This window comes from Heptranchias perlo, chromosome 28 (genome assembly GCF_035084215.1).
Source record: "Heptranchias perlo isolate sHepPer1 chromosome 28, sHepPer1.hap1, whole genome shotgun sequence".
Lineage (NCBI taxonomy): Eukaryota > Metazoa > Chordata > Chondrichthyes > Hexanchiformes > Hexanchidae > Heptranchias > Heptranchias perlo.
The window spans coordinates 37,590,195-37,612,586 of NC_090352.1; the positions used below are offsets into that span (position 1 = coordinate 37,590,195).

The 22,392-nt window shown below is 43.2% G+C and overlaps 1 protein-coding gene across 7 annotated transcripts in view; it reads right to left on the reverse strand.

The window, feature by feature from the left end:
* The window catches only part of bcas3 (BCAS3 microtubule associated cell migration factor), a 666,368-nt gene that overhangs the window by 362,336 nt on the left and 281,640 nt on the right, over nucleotides 1-22,392 (reverse strand). For all 7 annotated transcript variants that reach the window (XR_010968541.1, XR_010968542.1, XM_068008504.1 and 4 more), the window contains exon 16: nucleotides 6,276-6,426. Coding sequence is in view for 5 of the 7 variants with exons in the window: in XM_068008504.1 (XP_067864605.1) it covers nucleotides 6,276-6,426 (151 nt within the window). In the remaining 2 variants the exon portion in view is untranslated. The remainder of the gene's footprint in view (nucleotides 1-6,275; nucleotides 6,427-22,392) is intronic.

A 22,392-nucleotide genomic window follows, 5' to 3' on the forward strand; every position in this document is an offset into this window, starting at 1 on the left:
TGGGAGGCGGGGATTTGGTTAAAATTTTCGGGTGAGCTGATCCCAGGAAGGGGCTTGTCTGGTTAAAAGGAAATGGAGGGATTGATGGGAGCCAGGCGTCGTGTTCAGTGCAGTCAGGAATAGCCACAGTTGCATGCGCCACCTGTGCTGAGCTGATAATGACAGCTTTTCTTCAAAATACTTCTGATGCCAGTGCTGTGTAGCGGAAGCTATTTAATGAACGCAAATGTAGCTTAAAAAGCAGCTCTGAAGTCAGAAAATGAAATCAGGCCATAATTGGGGTGACCACTTTCTACGCACTGACCCTGAGCTACCATTAGTGAACAGAGGAAAATACAACGTATTTGGTGATTGCAATCATCGGGCACATTAACTCCCATGACAGAAATCAACATTACACCACACTCTCGCACATTTAAGCAACCACAAAGTTTTTTGTAGCTTATACAAGGAATACATCATAATATTTCTCAACAACTTTCATTTATATAGCGCCTTTAACGTAGTAAAACGTCCATTGGAGCTTAGAACTAGACTGTGTCAATAATATTGAACTCATATAAGTATCCTTCATGAGATCATGGTTGTGCACAAAGATGTTTGGAATAAAAAAACTGCACCTTCATGTAGGTACATTTAATATGGCAAAGTAAAATTGCTGCCTTTCGGAACCCGTGGGTAGCTGTGAGGTGGGTGCTCAAAAGAGAGTCCAACTCGGTGCTTGGTGTTAGTATCAGTGATGCTGGTCGTGTAGTGAGGCAGGAAGATAATTGTACTTTAGATTATGGCCTGATGGGTTACTCAGCACTGCAGGATGAAAACTGAACACTTACACGGACTTCCATGTACTCTGGTGTCACCGTACCAAATCAGGCACTGGAGTGTGTGTACGTGTGTTTGTACCTGCAAAGTGGGAAATGAGCACACAGCTTGCCAGCAGGTGACAGGGCTATTTTCCTTTGTCATCTGGTCAGACAACATCTTAAACCACAAAGCAATCGCTGCACTATATGCAATGCCCTGAGATGTTCCAACAGTGATAAGGTGCTAGGCAAGCATAACACATAAAATCCATTCATGCCTTTGTCTCACCTTCTCCCAACATCCTACATAAAAAGTTATAGCAATGATATCATTGCTAAAACAGAAACCTGGCTTAAAGAGGGGGATAATTGGCAGCTCAATATCCCTGGATATAGAGTTTTCGGGCAGGATAGAGTGGGTGATAAAAAAGGAGGGGAGTAGCATTATTTGTTAAAGAATCAATTACAGTTGTGAGAAGGGATGATATGCTAAATGGATCATCAATCGAGGCCATATGGGTTGAGCTAAGAAATAAAAAAGGGGCAATCACACAAATAGGAGTGTACTATAGACCTCCGAATAGCGAAAGGGAGATAGAAGAACAAATATGTAGGCAAATTTCTGAGTGCAAAAATAAGAGGGCAATAATAGTAGGGGACTTCAACTACCCTAACATCAACTGGGATTCAAACAGTGTGAGGGGCACAGAGGGTGCAAAATTCTTGATGGGTGTCCAGGAGAACTTTTTTAGTCAGTACATGACAAGCCCAACAAGAGGGGATGCAATTCTAGATTTAGTCCTGGGAAATGAAGATGGGCAAGTAGGTGAAGTGACAGTGGGTGACCATATTTCAGTTAGTTTTAGCATTATTATGGAAAAGGACAGAGTTAAATCAGGAGTAAATGTTTTAAATGGGGGGAAGGCAAATTTTACAGAACTAAGAGGTGATTTGGCAGAAGTGGACTGGACACAGCTAGTTGAAGAGAAATGAGTGGCAAGCCAGTGGGAAGCACTAAAAAGTGAAATTCTACGGGTACAATGCAGACACATCACCTCAAAGAAAAAGGGTGGCACTGCCAAATTTAGAGCCCCCTGGTTGTCTAGAAGTATACGGGGCAAGATAAAGCAGAAAAAGAAAGCTTATGACTGTCACAGAAAACTAAATACTGCAGAAAGCCAAGAGGAGTATAGAAAGTCCAGGGATGACGTAAAAAAGGAAATAAGGAAAGCAAAGAGAGGACATTAAAAAATATTAGCTAGTAAGATTAAAGAAAATACAAAGATGTTTTATCAGTATATTAAGAACAAGAGGATAGCTAAGGAAAAGGTGGGACCTATCAGGGATGATAAGGGTAACTTGTGTGTAGAAGTAGAGGATGTGGGTAGGGTTTTAAATGAATATTTTGTCTCCGTATTCACAAAGGAAAGGGATGATCCGGACTTAGTAGTTAAAGAGGAGAGTTGTGAAATATTGGATAAGGTAAACATAACGAGAGAGGAAGTACTAGAGGGACTGGAATCCTTGAAAGTTGATAAGTCACCAGGGCCGGATGGATTGTTTCCTAGACTATTGAAGGAAGCCAGGGAGGAAATAGCGGATGCTCTGAGGATCATTTTCCAATCCTCACTAGATATAGGGGAGGTACCGGAGTTCTGGAAGACTGCAAACGTAGTACCATTGTTTAAAAAGGGTACGAGGGTAAGGCCGAACAATTATGGGCCGGTCAGTCTTACCTCGGTGGTGAGAAAACTATTAGAATCAATACTGAGAGATAGGATAAACTGTCACTTGGAAAGGCATGGTTTAATCAGGGATAGTCAGCATGGATTTCTTCAGGGAAGGTCAAGCCATACAAATCTGATTGAATTCTTTGAGGAAGTGACAAGGAGGATTGATGAGGGTAGTTTTTTTTAATATTCGTTCATGGGATGTGGGCGTCGTTGGCGAGGCCGGCATTTATTGCCCATCCCTAATTGCCCTTGAGAAGGTGGCGGTGAGCCGCCTTCTTGAACCGCTGCAGTCCATATGGTGAAGGTGCTGTTTGAATTCAGTGCTGTTAGGAAGGGAGTTCCAGGATTTTGACTCAGCGACGATGAAGGAACGGTGATATATTTCCAAGTCGGGATGGTGAGTGACTTGGAGGGGAACGTGCAGGTGGTGTTGTTCCCATGTACCTGCTGCTCTTGTCCTTCTAGGTGCTGTCGAAGAAGCCTTGACGAGTTGCTGCAGTGCATCCTGTGGATGGTACACACTGCAGGCACAGTGCGCCAGTGGTGAAGGGAGTGAATGTTTAGGGTGGTGGATGGGGTGCCAGTCAAGTGGGCTGCTTTGTCCTGGATGGTGTCGAGCTTCTTGAGTGTTGTTGGAGCTGCACTCATCCAGGCAAGTGGAGAGGATTCCATCACACTCCTGACTTGTGCCTTGTAGATGGTGGAAAGGCTTTGGGGAGTCAGGAGGTGAGTCACTCGCCACAGAATACCCAGCCTCTGACCTGCTCTCGTAGCCACAGTATTTATATGGCTGGTCCAGTTAAGTTTCTGGTCAATGGTGACCTCCAGGATGTTGATGGTGGGGGATTCGGCGATGGTAATGCCGTTGAATGTCAAGGGGAGGTGGTTAGACTCTCTCTTGTTGGAGATGGTCACTGCCTGGCACTTGTCTGGCGCAAATGTTACTTGCCAGTTATCAGCCCAAGCCTGGATGTTGTCCAGGTCTTGCTGCACGCGGGCTCGGACTACTTCTTCACCTGAGGGGTTGCGAATGGAACTGAACACTGTGCAATCATCAGCGAACATCCCCATTTCTGACCTTATGGTGGAGGGAAGGTCATTGATGAAGCAGCTGAAGATGGTTGGGCCTAGGGCACTGTTGTAAGGAACTCCTGCAGCAATGTCCTGGGGCTGAGATGATTGGCCTCCAACAACCACTACCATCTTACTTTGTGCTAGGTATGACTCCAGCCACTCGAGAGTTTTCCCCGATTCCCATTGATTTCAATTTTACTAGGGCTCCTTGGTGCCACACTCGGTCAAATGCTGCCTTGATGTCAAGGGCAGTCACTCTCACCTCACCTCTGGAATTCAGCTCTTTTATCCATGTTTGGACCAAGGCTGTAACGAGGTCTGTATTGCAGTGGATGTTGTCTACATGGATTTTAGAAAGGCATTTGACAAGGTCCCACATGGCAGACTGGTCAGAAAGGTAAAAGCCCATGGGATACAGGGAAATGTGGTGAATTGGATCCAAAATTGGCTCAGTAACAGGAGACAAAGGGTAAAAGTCGATGGATGTCTTTGCAAATGGAAATCCGTTTCCAGTGGTGTGCCACAGGGCTCAGTGTTGGGTCCCTTGTTGTTTGTGGTATTTATTAATGATTTGGACTTGAATGTAGGGGGCATGATTGGCAAATTTGCAGATGACACAAAAATTGGCCGTGTAGTTGATAGAGAAGAGGATAGCTGTCGACGCCAAGAAAATATCAATGGGTTGGTGGAGTGGACGTAAAAGTGGCAAATGGAGTTCAACCCGGAGAAGTGTGAGGTAATGCACTTAGAGAGGGCAAACGGTAAAAGCGAATATGCAGTAAACGGGAATATATTGAGAGGGGTAGAGGAAGTGAGAGACCTTGGAGTGCATGTGCACAGGTCCCTGAAGGTGGCAGTACAGGTAGATAAGGTTGTGAAGAAGGCATACGGAATGCTCTCCGTTATTAGCCAAGGTATAGAATACAAAAGCAGGGATGTAATGATGGAACTGTATAAAACGCTGGTAAGGCTACAGCTGGAGTATTGTGCGCAATTCTGGTCACCACATTACAGGAAGGACATAATTGCTCTGGAGAGAGTGCAGAGAAGATTTACAAGAATGTTGCCAGGGCTTTAAAATTGCAGCTACGAGGAGAGATTGGATAGGCTGGGGTTGTTTTCCTTGGAGCAGAGGAGGCTGAGGGGAGATTTGATTGAGGTGTACAAAATTATGAGGGGCTTAGATAGAGTAGACAGGAAGTACCTGTTTCCCCTAGCGGAGAGTTCAAGAACTAGAGGACATAGATTTAAGATGATTGGCGGAAGGATTAGAGGGGACATGAGGGAAAACATTTTTACCCAGAGGGTGTTGGGTGTATGGAATTCGCTGACCGAATTGGTGGTAGAGGCAGGGACCCTCAACTCTTTTAAAAAGTACCTGGACCTGCACCTAAAGTGCTGTAAGCTGCAGGGCTATGGACCAGGTGCTGGAAGGTGGGATTAGAATGGGCACCTGGTTGTTCTTCGAGCCGGCGCGAACACGATGGGCCGAATGGCCCCCTTCTGTGCTGTATCTTTTCTAAGGTTTTAAAAAAGATTTTTTTTTAAATTTGAAAATGCCAGAAAAACGCAGCATCAAACAAAAGATAACACTTCGGACGTAGACCCTTCATCAGAACCGAATGAACTAAGTAACTGTTAACTGCTGGAGATTTGTATGGCGACTCTCTCCTCTCTTACCCCCCACCTCCTACACATGGACACACGTGTAGAAATACCTGTATATGCACACCACATCCAGTGCAAAAGTGGCAGCAGTGCCACCATAGTGTTTGGGAATCCATGTAAATGAGGAATTCAGGTTTCAACCAGCAGCCTATCGGGCCACAATCTAAAGTACATTTTTCCCCACCTCACTGCACAAGATCAGTAGCACCAGCATTCATTTTGCAAAGAGAAAAATAATGGATTAACGTTCAACTACCTTTTTATCGGAACTTAGTTCTGATGAAGCGTTGATGCCTGAAATGATAACCCATCTTCTCTTTCTCTTATCAGATGCTGACCAACCTACTGTGCAATTCTGCTTTTAATTTTTTTTGTAATACCTTGCAAACCTACAATGGCAGTAATAAAGGGAAATTGAATGGAAACGTGGGGACATACGTGACAGGAAAAGACCACTGTGGTCAATGGGGGCGCCTCCAAAGTTAGCATTAAAAAAGCACATTATATTCAACCTCTGTACCCTATAATCTACCGAGCTGCCTTTTGACACTATCTGCCCCCATGCCAGTCTGTTCCGCACACTGCAATTTATTCCAGCAGGTTTTTTTTAAAAAACTGCCACATGTTACACTGCTGAGGCATTTACCACTATCCCAAAATTAATTGAACCCTGCCGATGCTTTTAAGTAAACGGCATATTCTGTAGATCATCTATTCTGAATTTTGTTGTTATTAATTTTAGGGCCTCACTTAAGGTGCCACCTGCTCTTGTTCCACCTGTTTAAGCTATCAGCACAGGAACATGTGCGGTGTGTAGTCAGGTCTTGTCAAGCTCATTGTGGTGGAAAATGTATTAAAGACGGCCTTGCCACTTACTCAGTTTGCATGTGGATGTGCTGAGTAAGCGTGAGCAGTGTCTGTACACATGTTTTATGTTAATCTGTTCGGTTCCTTGTGCTATTAAAATCATACTGGATCTCAAGTCAAAATTCATTACCCTGTGCGCTTTGTGATGGTTCCCAGTGTCATGGGCTGTTTGATCTGCGCCAGGGGCAGCACGATCGTCAGGGTTGGGATGGGTGAGAGACGTGGGTTTCCGAGATTGTTGTTTGTGAAACTGTTGTAACTGTCTTGGCTGCTCAGTTTGCCTGCAAAATAGAGAGAAAAAGAAACGAGTAAGAATTATTGTCAAGAACTACAGAAGACGTAAGAAATTAAGCTATTTGCCTGAATATCTGGCTACCGAAATAGCCCTCCCTTTAACATTGAAAGTAACATCCATTTTAAATGGGATACTTAACCCCTGCAGCACTGAATAAATTGTTACTCCATGTGATTCACTCAACAAAAGCAGCATACAGCACTTTAAGTGATGCCAAGTCAAATGAGTTTTAATATTACATGCACATTGGTATCCACTCTTTGGTTGACTGCTGGCAGCAGCCTATGTCGATTGTGTTTATATTGGTATTTGTAGTAACTCCAGTAGTTTTAATCTGGCGTCCATCGTGTTTCTACTGATATCCAGCATGACTTCAATAAACGTACTCTAGGTAGCAGTCTGGGGTCTGTAAGTGTTTATTGGTACCTGGAGTGGATCCAGTAGTAATAATTTGAGTACTAGTCCAATATCCTTCAATGCTTGTGCTGCTGCTAATTTCACAGTTTTGAAATTAAACTTCACGTGCACCCAAGGCCACACTTCATGTTACTGCCTGAAGTCTCACAGGGAGAACAAAGTCCATACACCCTTTGTCATGAGACCATTCACACATTGGCAACATCAGTCACACACACATTTTGTTTTTGTACAAGCAACCTCACTGCTCTGCACGTGAACATTGCCAGTTGTCACTAAGGCTGTGATCAAACGCATCACATAAGGGCAATGAAGCATAAAAGGATTCAGATCCTAAATGGACTTGTTAAACATAATGGGACAGATTTTGTTCTAAAAATAACGGCGAGCCTAACAGCGCCCTCCGTTATTTCAGTGCAAATGGTAGAGAAACTTCCGGCGACCTCACATGCGCCGTTAAACGCAGAAATCCGGAAGTTGCTGTACCAGATGCCCTGCTCCTTCAGAAGCTTCGTGGAAAGGAGATCTCACTGGCTGCCTCACCTTTGAAATGAATGCAACAGCGCGAAGTTCCTCTACTGCCCTGACAGAAACAAAGTAATCTTGCCAGAAAAAGGTATGTGAAGTTTTTAAGTCTAAGCAAACTAAGCAACAGCGTGCCAAACAACCTCTCTGGCACTGAAAATTTACTTTTCCGTGCTGGATTAAACTGTACACAATCAAAGGCCACACAGCCTTCGAGCTCCACCCTCCTCATTTTTAAAAAATTCATTCTCAGGATGTGGGTGCCACTGGCAAGGCCGGCATTTATTGCCCGTCCTTAGTTGCCCTTAAGATGATGGTGGTGGGCCTTCTCCTTGAACCGCTGCAGTCCGTGTGGTGAAGGTTCTCCCACAGTGCTGTTAGGTCGGGAGTTCCAGGATTTCGACCCAGCGACGATGAAGGAATGACCGATATATTTCCAAGTCGGGATGGTGTGTGACTTGGAGGGGAACATGGAAGTGGTGTTGTTCCCATTTACCTGTTGCCCTTGTCCTTCTAGGTGGTGGAGGTCACGGGTTTGAAAGGTGCTGTGAAAGAAGCCTTGGCGACTTGCTGTTGCGCATCCTGTGGATAGTACACACTGCAGCCGCGGTGCAGGGGGTGGACGGTTAGGCTTTTTAGGCTTTTCTTTTGTTTTGTGCCGTCAGACCCAATTAAAAGAATCTCAGGGCCTGTAGAAGGTGTTTTGCACCACCTCCAACGAGAGCTGACGGGATCCACAAGAAGTCAGTTCCTGGGGGCGTTGGAAAGGTGCAACATTCACTTCCTTCACTCTGGCGAGTGGCTGCGGTTGCGGGGGGGGGGTGGGGGGGCAGAGGGGAGGGGGGCGACCGGGAGGGAGTTACCGTGCCCATCTGCTAACGGTGTATTATCAAAGTAAACCAGGCGTTAGATGTTAGCCCCACAAGGGTTAACTTTGTTCTGATTTTTTTTCCTCCAAGTTTCAATGCTTTGCTTGGGAAGGCGACTAATAGAAAGTGTACCACAGATGTTTATTATCCCAGCAGCTCGCCAAGAGTTATCTTTAGCTTCTTCAGAGACTTTAAGGAAGGAAGAAGGAGCACACAACTCAAACCACAGTAACATAATACCTATTGTATTATGATACAAAGCCACGGGTTCTTCAAAGACAAAAAGCACCAGTGAAATTTGCAGTCACTCTCTCATGGTGTCCCACTGGAAAAAAAAACAACTTTGCACATTTTTCAACATAGTTACAAGTGGCATGGTCTGGAGCAAAAAAAAATAAAACTGTAAAGAAAAGATAAAGGCCACTGTTCTTGATCTAATAACAAAACAATTTGGAATACAGACCATTTAAGAAAAGCAATAAAAGAGGTGGCAGGAAATATGACACATCTGAATGTTGGTAAGTGTATAGCTTACATGCCAAGACGTCTTTACTCCCGGATCAGACTGCACATAAAACAATAGCCAGCCTGCAGAATTTGTACCTCGGCCCATTTATTCACTTACTTTGCAAAGTGAATCAAAATGAGAGCAGTATAACACAATATTAAAATATACTGAAATCATATTTCATTGGAATGTGTTAACAGGCAAGAGACCATCAAGTCAGCTTAGACAATGGGTTGACGCTACTGCAAAATGGAAATGGAACTAATTGGGGCAAACATATCCCAAGGTACATCGTGAATTTATTTGTTAGTGCTGGACCATAAGTTCTATACAATGACGAGGGGTTTAGTCTGCTAGCCTTCCATATGAAGAGAGTGAATGGGAAGGGAAGTGGTTGATCACCTAGAATTTTGGCAATTTAATTTCTCTGCTCAGATCAGGCCAGAGATTACCAGTATAGCATAAAGCTATGAATTTATCTGAAATCTAAAAAAAAAATCACACGAATAGAGAACAATTCTAGGTTCATAAGAACATAAGAAATAGGAGCAGGAGTAGGCCAATCGGCCCATCGAGCCTGCTCCGCCATTCAATAAGATCATGGCTGATCTGATCCTAACCTCAAATCTAAATTCATGTCCACTTTCCTGCCCGCTCCCCGTAACCCCTAATTCCCTTTACTTCTAGGAAACTGTCTATTTCTGTTTTAAATTTATATAATGATGTAGCTTCCACAGCTTCCTGGGGCAGCAAATTCCACAGACCTACTACCCTCTAAGTGAAGAAGTTTCTCCTCATCTCAGTTTTGAAAGAGCAGCCCCTTATTCTAAGATTATGCCCCCTAGTTCTAGTTTCACCCATCCTTGGGAACATCCTTACCGCATCCACCCGATCAAGCCCCTTCACAATCTTATATGTTTCAATAAGATCGCCGCTCATTCTTCTGAACTCCAATGAGTAGAGTCCCAATCTACTCAACCTCTCCTCATATGTCCGCCCCCTCATCCCCGGGATTAACCGAGTGGACCTTCTTTGTACTGCCTCGAGAGCAAGTATGTCTTTTCTTAAGTATGGACACCAAAACTGTATGTAGTATTCCAGGTGCGGTCTCACCAATACCTTATATAACTGCAGCAATACCTCCCTGTTTTTATATTCTATCCCCCTAGCAATAAAAGCCAACATTCCGTTGGCTTTCTTGATCACCTGCTGCACCTGCATACTAACTTTTTGATTTTCTTGCACTAGGACCCCCAGATCCCTTTGTACTGCAGTACTTTCCAGTTTCTCACCATTAAGATAATAACTTGCTCTCTGATTTTTCCTGCCAGAGTGCATAACCTCACATTTTCCAATATTGTATTGCATCTGCCAAATCTCCGCCCAGTCGCCCAGTCTGTCTATATCCCCTTGCAGGTTTTTTATGTCCTCCTCACTCTCTACTTTCCCTCCCATCTTTGTATCATCTGCAAACTTTGATATGTTTCACTCGGTCCCCTCCTCCAAATCGTTAATATAGATTGTAAAGAGTTGGGGACCCAGCACCGACCCCTGCGGAACACCACTGGCTACTGGTTGCCAGTCCGAGAATGAACCATTTATCCCAACTCTCTGCTTCCTGTTAGATAACCAATCCTCCACCCATGCCAGAATATTACCCCCATTCCAGTGATTCTTTATCTTGAGCAATAATCTTTTATGTGGCACCTTGTCGAATGCCTTCTGGAAGTCTAAATACACTACATCCACTGGTTCCCCTTTATCCACCCTGTACGTTATGTCCTCAAAGAACTCAAGCAAATTTGTCAGACATGACTTCCCCTTCGTAAAGCCATGCTGACTTTGTCCTATTAAATTATGTTTATCCAAATGTTCCGTTACTGTCTCCTTAATAACAGACTCCAATATTTTACCCACCACAGATGTTAGGCTAACTGGTCTATAATTTCCAGCCTTCTGCCTACTACCCTTTTTAAATAAGGGTGTTACATTAGCAGTTTTCCAATCTGCCGAGACCTTTGCCGAGTCCAGAGAATTTTGGAAAATTATTACCAAAGCATCCACAATCCCTACTGCCACTTCCCTCAAGACCCTAGGATGTAAGCCATCAGGTCCAGGGGATTTATCCGCCTTGAGTCCCATTAATTTACTGAGTACCAATTCCTTAGTGATTTTAATCGTATTTAGCTCCTCACCCCTAGAGCCCCCTGTTTGTCCAGTGTTGGGATATTCTTAGTGTCCTCTACCGTAAAGACTGAAACAAAATATTTGTTCAGCATTTTTGCCATCTCCATGTTTCCCACCATTAATTTCCCGGTCTCATCCTCTAACGGACCTAAGTTTGCCTTAGCCACCCTTTTTCTTTTTATATAACTATAGAAACTCTTGCTATCTGTTTTTATATTTTTTGCTAATTTATTTTCATAATCTATCTTCCCTTTCTTGATCAATCCTTTAGTTACTTTTTGCTGTCTTTTGAAGATTTCCCAATCTTCTATCCTCCCACTAAGTTTGGCTACCTTATATGTCCTTGTTTTTAGTCGGATACTGTCCTTAATTTCTTTACTTAGCCACGGATGGCTGTCATTTCTTTTACACCCTTTTTTTTTCAGGGTGATTGAACCTAAATGTATTTATTTCACAACCAGAATCCCAACTGCCACCAGACAGATCAAATTTGTCTTCCCTTACTATTCCAATGGTCTTCTGGCCAGCCTCCCACCTTGCATCCTCCGTAAACTTGAGCTCATCCAAAACTCTACTGTCCGTACCCTAACTCACACCAAGTCCCGTTCAACTATCACCACTGTGCTCGCTGACCTACACTGGCTCCCAGTCTACCATCGCCTCGATTTTAAAATTCTCATCCTTGTTTTCAAATCCCTCCATGGCCTCGCCCCTCCCTATTCCTGTAACCTCCTCCATAAGAACATAAGAACTAGGAGCAGGAGTAGGCCATTCAATAAAATCATGGCTGATCTTCGACCTCAACTCCACTTTCCCGCCCGATCCCCATATCCCTTGATTCCCTTCGAGTCCAAAAATCAATCAATCTCAGCCTTGAATATACTCAACGGCTGAGCATCCACAGCCCTTTGGGTATGGAATTCCAAAGATTCACAACCCTCCAAGTGAAGAAATTCTTCCTCATCTCAGTCCTAAATGACCGACCCTACATCCTGAAACTGTGCCCCCTAGTTCTAGACTCTCCAGCCAGGGGAAGCGGCCTCTCAGCATCTACCCTGTCAAGCCGCCTCAGAATCTTATATGTTTCAATGAGATCACCACTCATTCTTCTAAACTCCAGGCAGTATAGGCTCCAGCCCTACAACCCTCCGAGATCTCTGTGCTCCTCAAATTCAGGTTCGCGCGCATTCCCAATTTTTTTCGGTCCAGCATTGGCGGCCGTGCCTTCAGTTGCCTAGACCCCAAGTTTTGGAATTCCCTTCCTGTACCTCTCCACCTCTCTCTCCTCCTTTAAGACGTTCCTTAAAACCTACCTCTTTGTCCAAGATTTTGGTTCCTTGACCCAACATCTCTTGTGGCTCAGTGTCAAATTTTGTCTGACAACGCTCCTGTTAAGTGCCTTGGGACGTTTACCACGTTAAAGGCGCTATATAAATGCAGTTGTTGTTAAAAGCTGAAGCTGGTTTTAAACCAGGGCTCTGGAGGAAAAAGAATGTGCTGTATTCCAGCTCATCACCTCAATCACCACCCCAAGTTATTTAACCCACTCCCCCACTGCGGTGTGTAATCTAACTTATCCAGTCTCTCCAGCAATATGTGCTGTATTCCAACATCTTACTCCCACCAAGACTGTGCGTGCTAACTCAACATTTTCACCTTAGTCTGACTTGGACTCAATGTTCTATATTACCCTGTCCTCTAGTTACTCCAATGTCGAATAATTCAACAAAAAAAATTGTCCAACGTGTTTGAACTTGCCACATGGGGAGACTTGTGATCTACTGTTCCACGCTGTGCTTCCATACTCTATCACCACACTTTAAAAAAGGACAAAAGAGACGCCATACTCATGAGAAAGGTTTCACAAACCTTTTCTCTTTACAAGGGTTCAGTAGTTTAGAGGTTATGGCAGTGAAACATAGAAACATAGAAAATAGGAGCAAGAGTAGGCCCTTCGGGCCTCCTCCGCCATTCAAAATGATCATGGCTGATCGTCTAACTCAGTACCCTGTTCCCGCTTTTTCCCCACATCTCTTGATCCCTTTAGCATTAAGAAATATATCTATCTCCTTCTTGAATACATCTAATGACTTGGCCTCCACTGCCTTCTGTGGTAGAGAATTCCACTGGTTCACCACCCTCTGAGAGAAGAAATTTCTCCTCATCTCGGTTCTAAATGGCATACCCCGTATCCTGAGACTGTGACCCCTGGTTCTGGACTCCCCAGTCATCGGGAACATCCTCCCTGCAACTAGTCTGTCTAGTCCTGTTAGAATTTTATTTCTTTCCATGAGATCACCTCTCATTCTTCTAAACTCGAGTGACTATAGGCCTAGTCGACCCAATCTCTCCTCATACGTCAGTCCTGCCATCCCAGGGATCAGTCTGGTAAACCGTCGTTGCACTCCCTCCATGGCAAGGGTATCCTTCCTCAGATAAGGAGACCAAAACTGCACACAATACTCCAGATGTGGTCTCACCAAGGCCCTGCATAACTGCAGTAAGACATCCCTGCTCCTGTACTCAAATCCTCTTGCAATGAAGGCCAACATACCATTCGCCTTCCTAACTGCTTGCAGTACCTGAATGCTCGCTTCCAGCGACTGTTGTACAAGGGCACCCAGGTCTCGTTGCACCTCCCCTTTTCCCAATCTATCACCATTCAGATAATAATCTGCCTTTCTGTTTTTACAACCAAAGTGGATAACCTCACATTTATCCACGTTATACTGCATCTGCCATGTTCTTGCCCACTCACCCGACTTGTTTAAATCACATTGGAGCCTCTTTGCATCCTCCTCACAGCTCACATTCCACCCCAGCTTTGTGTCGTCTGCAAACTTGGAAATGTTATATTTAGTTCCCTCATCCAAATCATTGATATATTGAACTTGCAATCAGAGGCTGTGAGCTTAAATCTCACCATGGTAAATTGTAAAATTGAATTCAATAAATCTGGCAATTTATGGCGGGGTGGGGGAGGTGACCAATTGGTTCACTGATGTTCTTTCGGAAAGGGAAGCCATCACTGCTCCTCAATCTGGCTTACATGTGACTCCATACTATGTGGCCTAGCAAACAATTGCTATCGAAGGAATACCACGCTTCTCAGGGCAATTAGGAACAGGGAATAAATGCAGCCTTTCCAGTGTCACCCACATCCCAAGAACAAACACACAGCCAATTTTTACGGTAATTGGCAAAAGAACCAGAGGCGACATGAGGAAAAAAATTTTTACACAGTGTGTTGTTATGATCTGGAATGCACTGCCTAAAAGGGTGATGGATGCACGTTCAATAATAACTTTCAAAAGGGAATTGGATAAGTACTTGAAGTGGAAAAATTTGCAGGGCTATGGGGAAAGAGCAGGGAAGAGGGACAAATTGGACAGCTCTTTCAAAGAGCTGGCACAGGCACGATGGGCCAAATGGCCTCCTTTTGTGCTGTATCATTCTATGATTCTATGAATTTCTCACAGCTGGAAGAGAGCTTTGCACATATGTGCTTTTATGTAAGTCAGTAATCTATAAATTACCGAAAAGTAAAATGCTGCAGATGCTGAAAATATGAAATAAAAACAGGAAATCCTGGAAACACTCAGCAAGAGCTTTAAATCTTTTGAAAGTTCACATGGAAATGTTGCACTCTTAAAGCGTTACAAAAAAAGGTTATAAAGTGCCAAGGACATCCTGAGGTTCCCCTGAACATTTTTTAATAATCTGGTTTGACACTGCACCAGAGTTATATTCTATGCAGTGCCAAACCCACGTGTGAGGTGGCCTTCCTGTAAAGCAACACAAATTGTGACTGTATACCTGCACCCCTACTCTACGGACTGTGGCATTTATTACATACTGAATTGGACCACCCCCGCCCGAACCCCCCTCCCCCTCCCTGCCCCAGCCAACACTTGAGCCCTGAGGTTTTTTTTCAAGTGAAGATGGAGTTTTTGGCCCCAAGTTCAATTAAACATTTCCTATAAAAAATGCAATAGGAACTTTGTTGCACGAACAGGAATGTTTAAAGTACAAGAAACATGAAATGCATTTTTAGATAGGAGCTATTTAAAAGAAAGATATGAAATGGTCTATATACAGGAAATAGGAACCTACAAGTAGTTTTCATGAATGAAGGAACAATCGTGCGAGGTACACTGACCTCTGTGTCCTCCTGTTGCTCAAAGCTCAGCGCCGGGAATGCTAATTTGTAACATCTACCTCATAATACTCAATCTCACTGTTCAAATATTTATAATGACACCTGTGGTTGCCAGTTGATTTCAAAATATTTCAACTAATTATTTTAATAGAAAACAGAAATACATTTTTTTTAAATCAAGGACCAAATGTCAATGAAAGGGAAAGAAAGAAAACAAAGATGGAAAAAAAAAATCAATGAAGAGAATTAGTCTGGTGAAAATGGAATCAAAATGTTCAAAATCGACAGGCAATAGTGAATTAAATGGTTTAGAAACTCGTTTTTCTTTGTTTTGACAATACCCTGAAATGCTGCCATTGTTCTTTACAAAGGAGATGGCATATTAAGGATTAGTCTCCTAAATAACCAAAGCCTTCTGTGTAGACACTACACAAATCCCAGATCAAATCCGCCCAATTCTGGGCTGAAGAGGGTTCTTAAAATTTCAAAACAGCTACACCCCACCGAGAGCAGCCAGCCCCTTTGTGAAGAAGAAATAACAACAAGAAAAGGTTCTCAAAAGAAACAGGAGACACCGCAGACTGAAAGGAGATAATGACGCTTCAAATAGAGTAAAGGTAGGAAAGAGGAAGGGGGAAAACTCTCAATGAATTTAGCCTGTCTCTAAAGACCGACTTCAGCTTTTGTCACCACCTCTCATCCGTGCTTAGAGAACTGCAATTCCATTCATTTGACGGCAAAGTAACTTTTAACAAACCGGCCCTTTATCAGAATCTCTTTATAGATATTGCTGGTTGCTTTCTACTAACAAGCCACTGGTTTTGTCATTCGTGTCAGTGTTAGAACAGGAAACACACAAAAAATAAAACCCCACTCATACGAAGGAGATGCTTACAGCGGAGTTTTTAGTTGCAATATTTTTAAGGCTCTAAATTGAAGTAAAAACTCACCTATTAAAATAAATAGTCACCGTTTTGGAGCCTGTTGCATGAGCTACGTGAATACATTGAGGCCAAAAATGAACACAAAATAGTACTTTGAGAATTTTGATATAGTATACTAAATAAATGCAAGTATTATTATACGGGGTCTACTTTAGTTGTGTACTGTTACAGAATGTCTCTAAAGTGGTATTAAGGTGTCAAAAGGTGCAGGGGAAGTTATTGTAATTCTGTGATGTTGGGAAGGCAGTTTTTGGTAACAGAAAATCACTACATGTAAAAAGCTTAACTTGCACAGGTTTTTTGTCTTTTCAAGGATACTCCAAGGTTAGACCCTAAAATGGAGGTATTCTAACATAATTTTGTAAAAAAAATACAGCCTTCCCACTTAATTTTTTAAGATAATCTCATTTTTTTAAACTAACCGCCAGGTGGCTGGTCTCCAAACCAGAGCCTCTAACTTCAACTGCTTTTATAATATTTTTCTTCTAATTTGAACTCTGGGAGCAAGTTTGGATCCAGGAGTCTGCCACCTGGGCTACGGAAAACAGATTTAAAAGCATAAACACCAGGAGCCAGCTCACGGACACTGCACTCCTGGAGTCTGAATCAAAAGATAATAAAAGTAGGGGAGCGCCACAGTCTGTAGGCCAGGCACAGAAATGTGACCTACCTTGACCAAGCCTCAACTCCCACCAACCCCAGTGAAAGCAATGAGAAGCATTGAAGTTGGCGTTAGGGTGAAGCTATCCTCTGTTTCTGTCTCTTACCTCAGAAACGGTGTGAGGTTGGCAGCCCCAGATGGAATATCACATGGCTGACAACCAAGAGGCACTCAAGACCAGTCTGGGTTGAGACATCCTCCAATTTTATCTCCCTCTGGGGAAATGCCTCTCACCCAAGCAACCGGTCGAGCCTGGGAACTTGTTAAATAGAAAATCATCTATGACTCCCAACTACACTGCACAAGGACACCATCCCCAGTGTGCTGAAGAATCAACACTTAGTAACACCAATTCTAGAATACTAGCACACTTATGCCCATGTTCCTATGCACCAATACTTTACTGCACCAGTAGTCTGCCACACCAATGGCAGTGGGCTCAAACACTAATGTTCGGGACACAACTACTGCCCGACAATATTGGTGTAGAATAGGGTCACAGCCAGCCTGTTTCTGCTGAGTAAGATTGAGTTTGGTACCCTTCTCTTCTCTGAAGATAGAATGGTCTGCTCTCTTAAAATATTCAACAGCATCGTGGGGGACGGGGGGTAAGAGAGGAGTTAAGACTGAATGGCATTCAAGAATTGTACTCCAACTTAAATCTACAAATGGAAGTTGAAGATTCTAGAACTATCAGGCACTATAGTTTCTATTTTATATGTATGTATAAAAGTATCTTCTTCTCCAATTTTCCCTTTGATGTTCTCCCCTCAATTTGTTTTATAAAAGTACCAAATAATTATATTGGTGCACTTGGATCCTTCTGATTCAGCTCCAGTCTTAAGCTCCAGTCAAACATTATTTATAAAAAATTGTTCTAGTGTTTTTTGAGACATCAAGCCCACTTAAATATCCCCGACCAAATCTACATAAAGGAATCCAAATCCAAGGAACAGCAACATGAGATTCAACAGAAACAGAAACAGCCTCCCACTCCTCATTAACAATGAATAGAATGTTTTGGTTTTATTTGTTTAAATAAAAAAAAGGAAAAGAAGGAAAAGAAAAGCAGATTCCTTTCCCACACTGTTTCTGAGGTTCATTCAGGCCTGTGATAACAATCAGGGCCGGGACAAAGCCAGCCTCGGTTCTTTAGTGTTTCGTTTGACAACATTAGCTTCAAAGGTAATTAGTAATGTTTGAGGATTAACGGTGACGTCGCCTGAAAACTTGTAACCTTGTTCCAGTTTGAAGCAACAAAGTTAAACAAGAAGTGATGTTCGTTCGGCAAAAGTCCCCATTAAATGTAAACCATCTGTACTGTGGGGACCCACTCCGAATCAACACCTGAATCTGAATTAAGACTATGTAAACAATTGGCCTGAATCCTGCTGCCTTGGAATATCAGCCAATATTGTTCTGGGTTTACTTTCTACCCTGTTAAGTATCTTGTATATCTCTTTGCAAGATTGAAAGAGCCCTACATATACAGTTGTGCCTCCTGGCTCATCCTTCTAACACTGAGCTTCAGCGTGATTGCTCTTCTCTGCACCACTTCAAGCGTCTAACACCAAGTATCAGCCACATTGCTCTTCTCCGTATCATTTCAAGGGTCTGGATAGCCTCCTGACCTGAGCATCCTACAAGCTTTGCTATGACCTCTGCAAATCTGAACTCAACTGATTCAACAGTTTGGCTTGTTTTGTTCACTTTAACGGATGGAAAATCGTGAGCAGCCTACACCCGGTTCTGCGGTGAGGGTTTCTGCTCCACCAGGATCGAAGGAAATGTGTGAACATATTGGAATTTATGATGAATGGAATTCCTTTCAGAGTCAAGTGACTGGGATTACTGGCTTCTCATAGGTGGAAGATAACATGCTAATGGCAAATTATAAAAATGAAGGGGGAGGGAGTTAAAGATGTAATCGGGGAACAGAAAATTAAAATATTCCTTTACATATCCTCAGAAATCTTAACAAGTACCACCAAGATGACCTCGTAGCCCATGAAACAAAAAACAAAATATTGCAGATAATGGATATCTTAAATGAAAACAGAAAATGCTAGAAAAGTCTAGCATTTTCTGTTTCTGCCTGCTATCCCATGATGTGCATTCTGGGGTCTGGAGTATCGATGTGATGTTTAGCTGCTGAGATGGATCTCTGCTTAACCTGGATGGCCCCTCCAAGGACACTGCTTAGGTATTCCCTGTGGGGAAATAGCATAGGTAGGCACATCATGAAGTCAACTTGAGGCTACTACTGAAGGAAGGCCCGGTAGATTGGTAGCTCCCTGTAAATCCCTGGGCACCTGCCCATGAAGAAAGGCCAAGGTTTGAGAAACCAGCAGGAAATTACTGTCTTTCTCTTTTTTAATACCTTTTTTTTTTAAGTGTGACATCTTAAGCGTGACGTACACACGCCAGACACAAGAATTTTATTGTTAGATAGATAAATATAGAGACTCAGATGGACAGATAATTCGATACTTAATATAAAAGCTTTTTTTCTTATCCCTCTTCTCCATTTTGTAACTTAATTTTCCTGCATCTCTCTTCCCCAAGCACCATATCCTGACTGAGTGGCTGGATATAAAATAAATATAGTTAAGTCAGACCATTCAGCCTATCTTAGATCACCCATCCGAGAAAAACAATGTGCAGTGCCCCCATCATGTTATCCAACTGCATGTTGAATGCATCTTAGTTTACCGATACCCATAAGATATACGTTGATTTCTCTTTGCGTTAATAGGCTCTTTTAACGGTTGACCTTTCACCAATTTTAGCCTATGCTGCTCGTCAATGGATGGCTAAGAGGTAAACTATAGCACTGCAGAGGGATATTCTCGGATATTCCCAACTCCCTCGGGGGTGGGGGTGGGAGTACTATGTTCAGTAGCTGCCCAGAGATCAGGAGCTCCCCACGCTGGTGACCTATAGTGGAGGACCTGCATCCAATCCAATCAATCTAGGCTTAGGGCATCATTGCACTAATGCACTGCGACACTGGGCTGGGCGCCAATGCAGTCTAAATCTTTTTTTAAATTGAAAACTCACTATGATAGCAATCGACCTGCATCACAGAGTTTGATTTGATATAGTGGCCACCACAGTACCACTTTTGGCCACCAGCTATATTAGCTGGGTGAAAATGCTTGAACATCCATCACATACTGAGAACACTGCACTGGGAACCTATTCAATAATATTCTTTAATGTGCTGCCAAATCACTGACCATATAAATGCAGGATTTGGAGAGAAAAAAAACTGCTTCGTTCTATTGTGTCGAATGTAATTATTCAGACCAAACAAAACTTACTGAAGTAAATGAGATTTAGCCAGATGTTCAACTTAAAATTTGGAAGCTTGTTCACGAATGAAACCCTAACTCTCTGGTTTGGTCACCACCGATCATGTGGATATGGTGCTGTAAAGTTTAGCACTGAGCCTTTTACTGCCTCAGGACATCATCAACAAGCCAACAGACAATGAATAGTTTGTACTCTTAAAACTACGGGCTCATTCCTCTATTCCCTCCAATCTTCTCCCTTACTCTCTTGAAGCCTTTAACTCTTGCAGGGGCACGGTTCTGTGAACACTAGTCCATCACTCAGGTGGCCATTCTTAATTTGTGAACCCAGATAGTGAGTGTTGGCAGGCTATTCGATCTTAGATGGCATGACAGCCAAGCCCAAAGCTGGTCTCGCCTGACATCCATACACACACAAGCACGTTTCAGCAGGAGCCACTGCATTAGTGATTAGGAACAGGAAAACTCCTCCCCGAGGCACTGGGATGCCATCCAGCTGAGATCAGCTAACTCAGCACAGATCGGGAATTGACCTCGAAACCTTCTGGTCTGTATTAAGGTTGCCAACTCTGGGTGGACATATTCCTCGAGGTTTCACCACATAACCTCCCGTCTCCAACCGCCTCGCCCCCACACTCTCGCCATTGGTCGCCCGACATGCCTATCCTCATGGTGCACTGCCGTCCTACGCCAATCAGAAAATGAACAGACTCTTCATTACCCAACTGGATGATTTGTGACTGTCAGTCAAAAAGTCCTTTTTCCCATGTCCAATGTTTTCAGAACTAGTAAACAAAAGTGTTCAAAGGAAATGTTTTAAAAACACAGTTCCCTGGTGTTGCTCACAGCAGTGTCCTGGAGATTAGTCTTCAATTCCTGGAGGCTCCAGGGCAATTCTGGAGCGTTGGCAACCCTAGTCTTTATGGATTAGCTCTACACCCAGTAGTGTCTTTACCCACTAGACTATCCTCTTTTGAAGAAGGTGAAATCAAACATATTAAAAATAACTTTTTGTTTTAGGTCCACCAAGATCAGCAGCAGAGGCTCCGAGGCCCTGACTTCCCAGGTTTTGGTTCCTCCGGAGGACTTGAAGCACTTGCTTATTAACTCCCTGTGGAAAGCAGACTGCAAATCCATTGAAGAACGGTTACCCAGCTGTGTACTGCTATCTTTCAGGAAACCCTATGTTTCACCGACTGCATTCCCTAAACCTTAAAAAATAACTAGTAAATCAGTTCCAATTCTGACTCCGAATTGAGGACTGAATTTGTATATATTATATATATTTATACAGGACTTGATTAACAGTCTGCACCTGGGGCTACGGTTTTCAGCACATCAGCCCATTCCAGGTCTTGGGAATAGTGTGATATATATTTAATACATATTTCTGTGTACTAATAATATTCTTGTGCATCTGTTTTTTTCCCAGACATTTAATAGAAAAAAAGGGGTCAGGATTTGGGAATTTTCCTTTTTTTTTAGACATAAATAAAAAGAGGACTGAAAATGCAGAGGGAGTACAATGGTCATGCTGCTGTGGTGGGGTGGGTGGGGGGAGACAACTTTCTTAAGACTGTCACGTCGAGATCAGCAACCAGCCTGCACGTATTCCCAGTGCAGTAATCATTAAAATGCTCACTTCCAGAAAAATAGGGAGGAAAGAGAGTGCCGGAGAAAAGGAATCCCAGCAGACAAAGTGAAAACAAATTAAATGCGCCATTATAAAATGCAGATGCTGTAAAGAAAATAAACCTGGCAAGATTTACTGGTTTTTGCAAGGATCAGGCATCTGTGGAAAAGACATCAGCAGCTACTCCCAGGTAATACCATTCCAAGACCACACTCTCTTTATATCCAGCTCTCTCCCTCCTCTCTAATAGCTGTAAGCTCATTTATTCTCTGTCGGGGAATGGGGTCGACAGAGACTATGTGAACGTGGCAAATCGCCAGGTCCCTCTGAACAAAGGCAGAGAGACGATGAAAAGGAGGATTTAAACTTTCCGAGCTCCACGGCACTTAGGGGGTTTCAAACTATTAACTCCTGAAGCCCTGGTGATAATTTTTAAATTAACATAATTGGAGATTTTAACATGGTGGCCTGGATTTTCTGCCGCATCTACATCCCCAACTTAAATTTTCCTCCTCTTGACCCAGCAGAGAAGCCCGCTGGCCATCCCTTCACTGCCCCACGACATATAAATGATAATGTGAAGGTAGGGCCTGGCATCCCAGCTGATTTCCCAGCCTCCTGTTGGTGATTCCGCTGACTGGAGACCAGGGGAAGAGTGATGCCCCTTTTGGAATGTGGAACTCGCGACCACATGGAGTAATTGAAGCGAATATCATAGATGCATTTAAAGGAAAT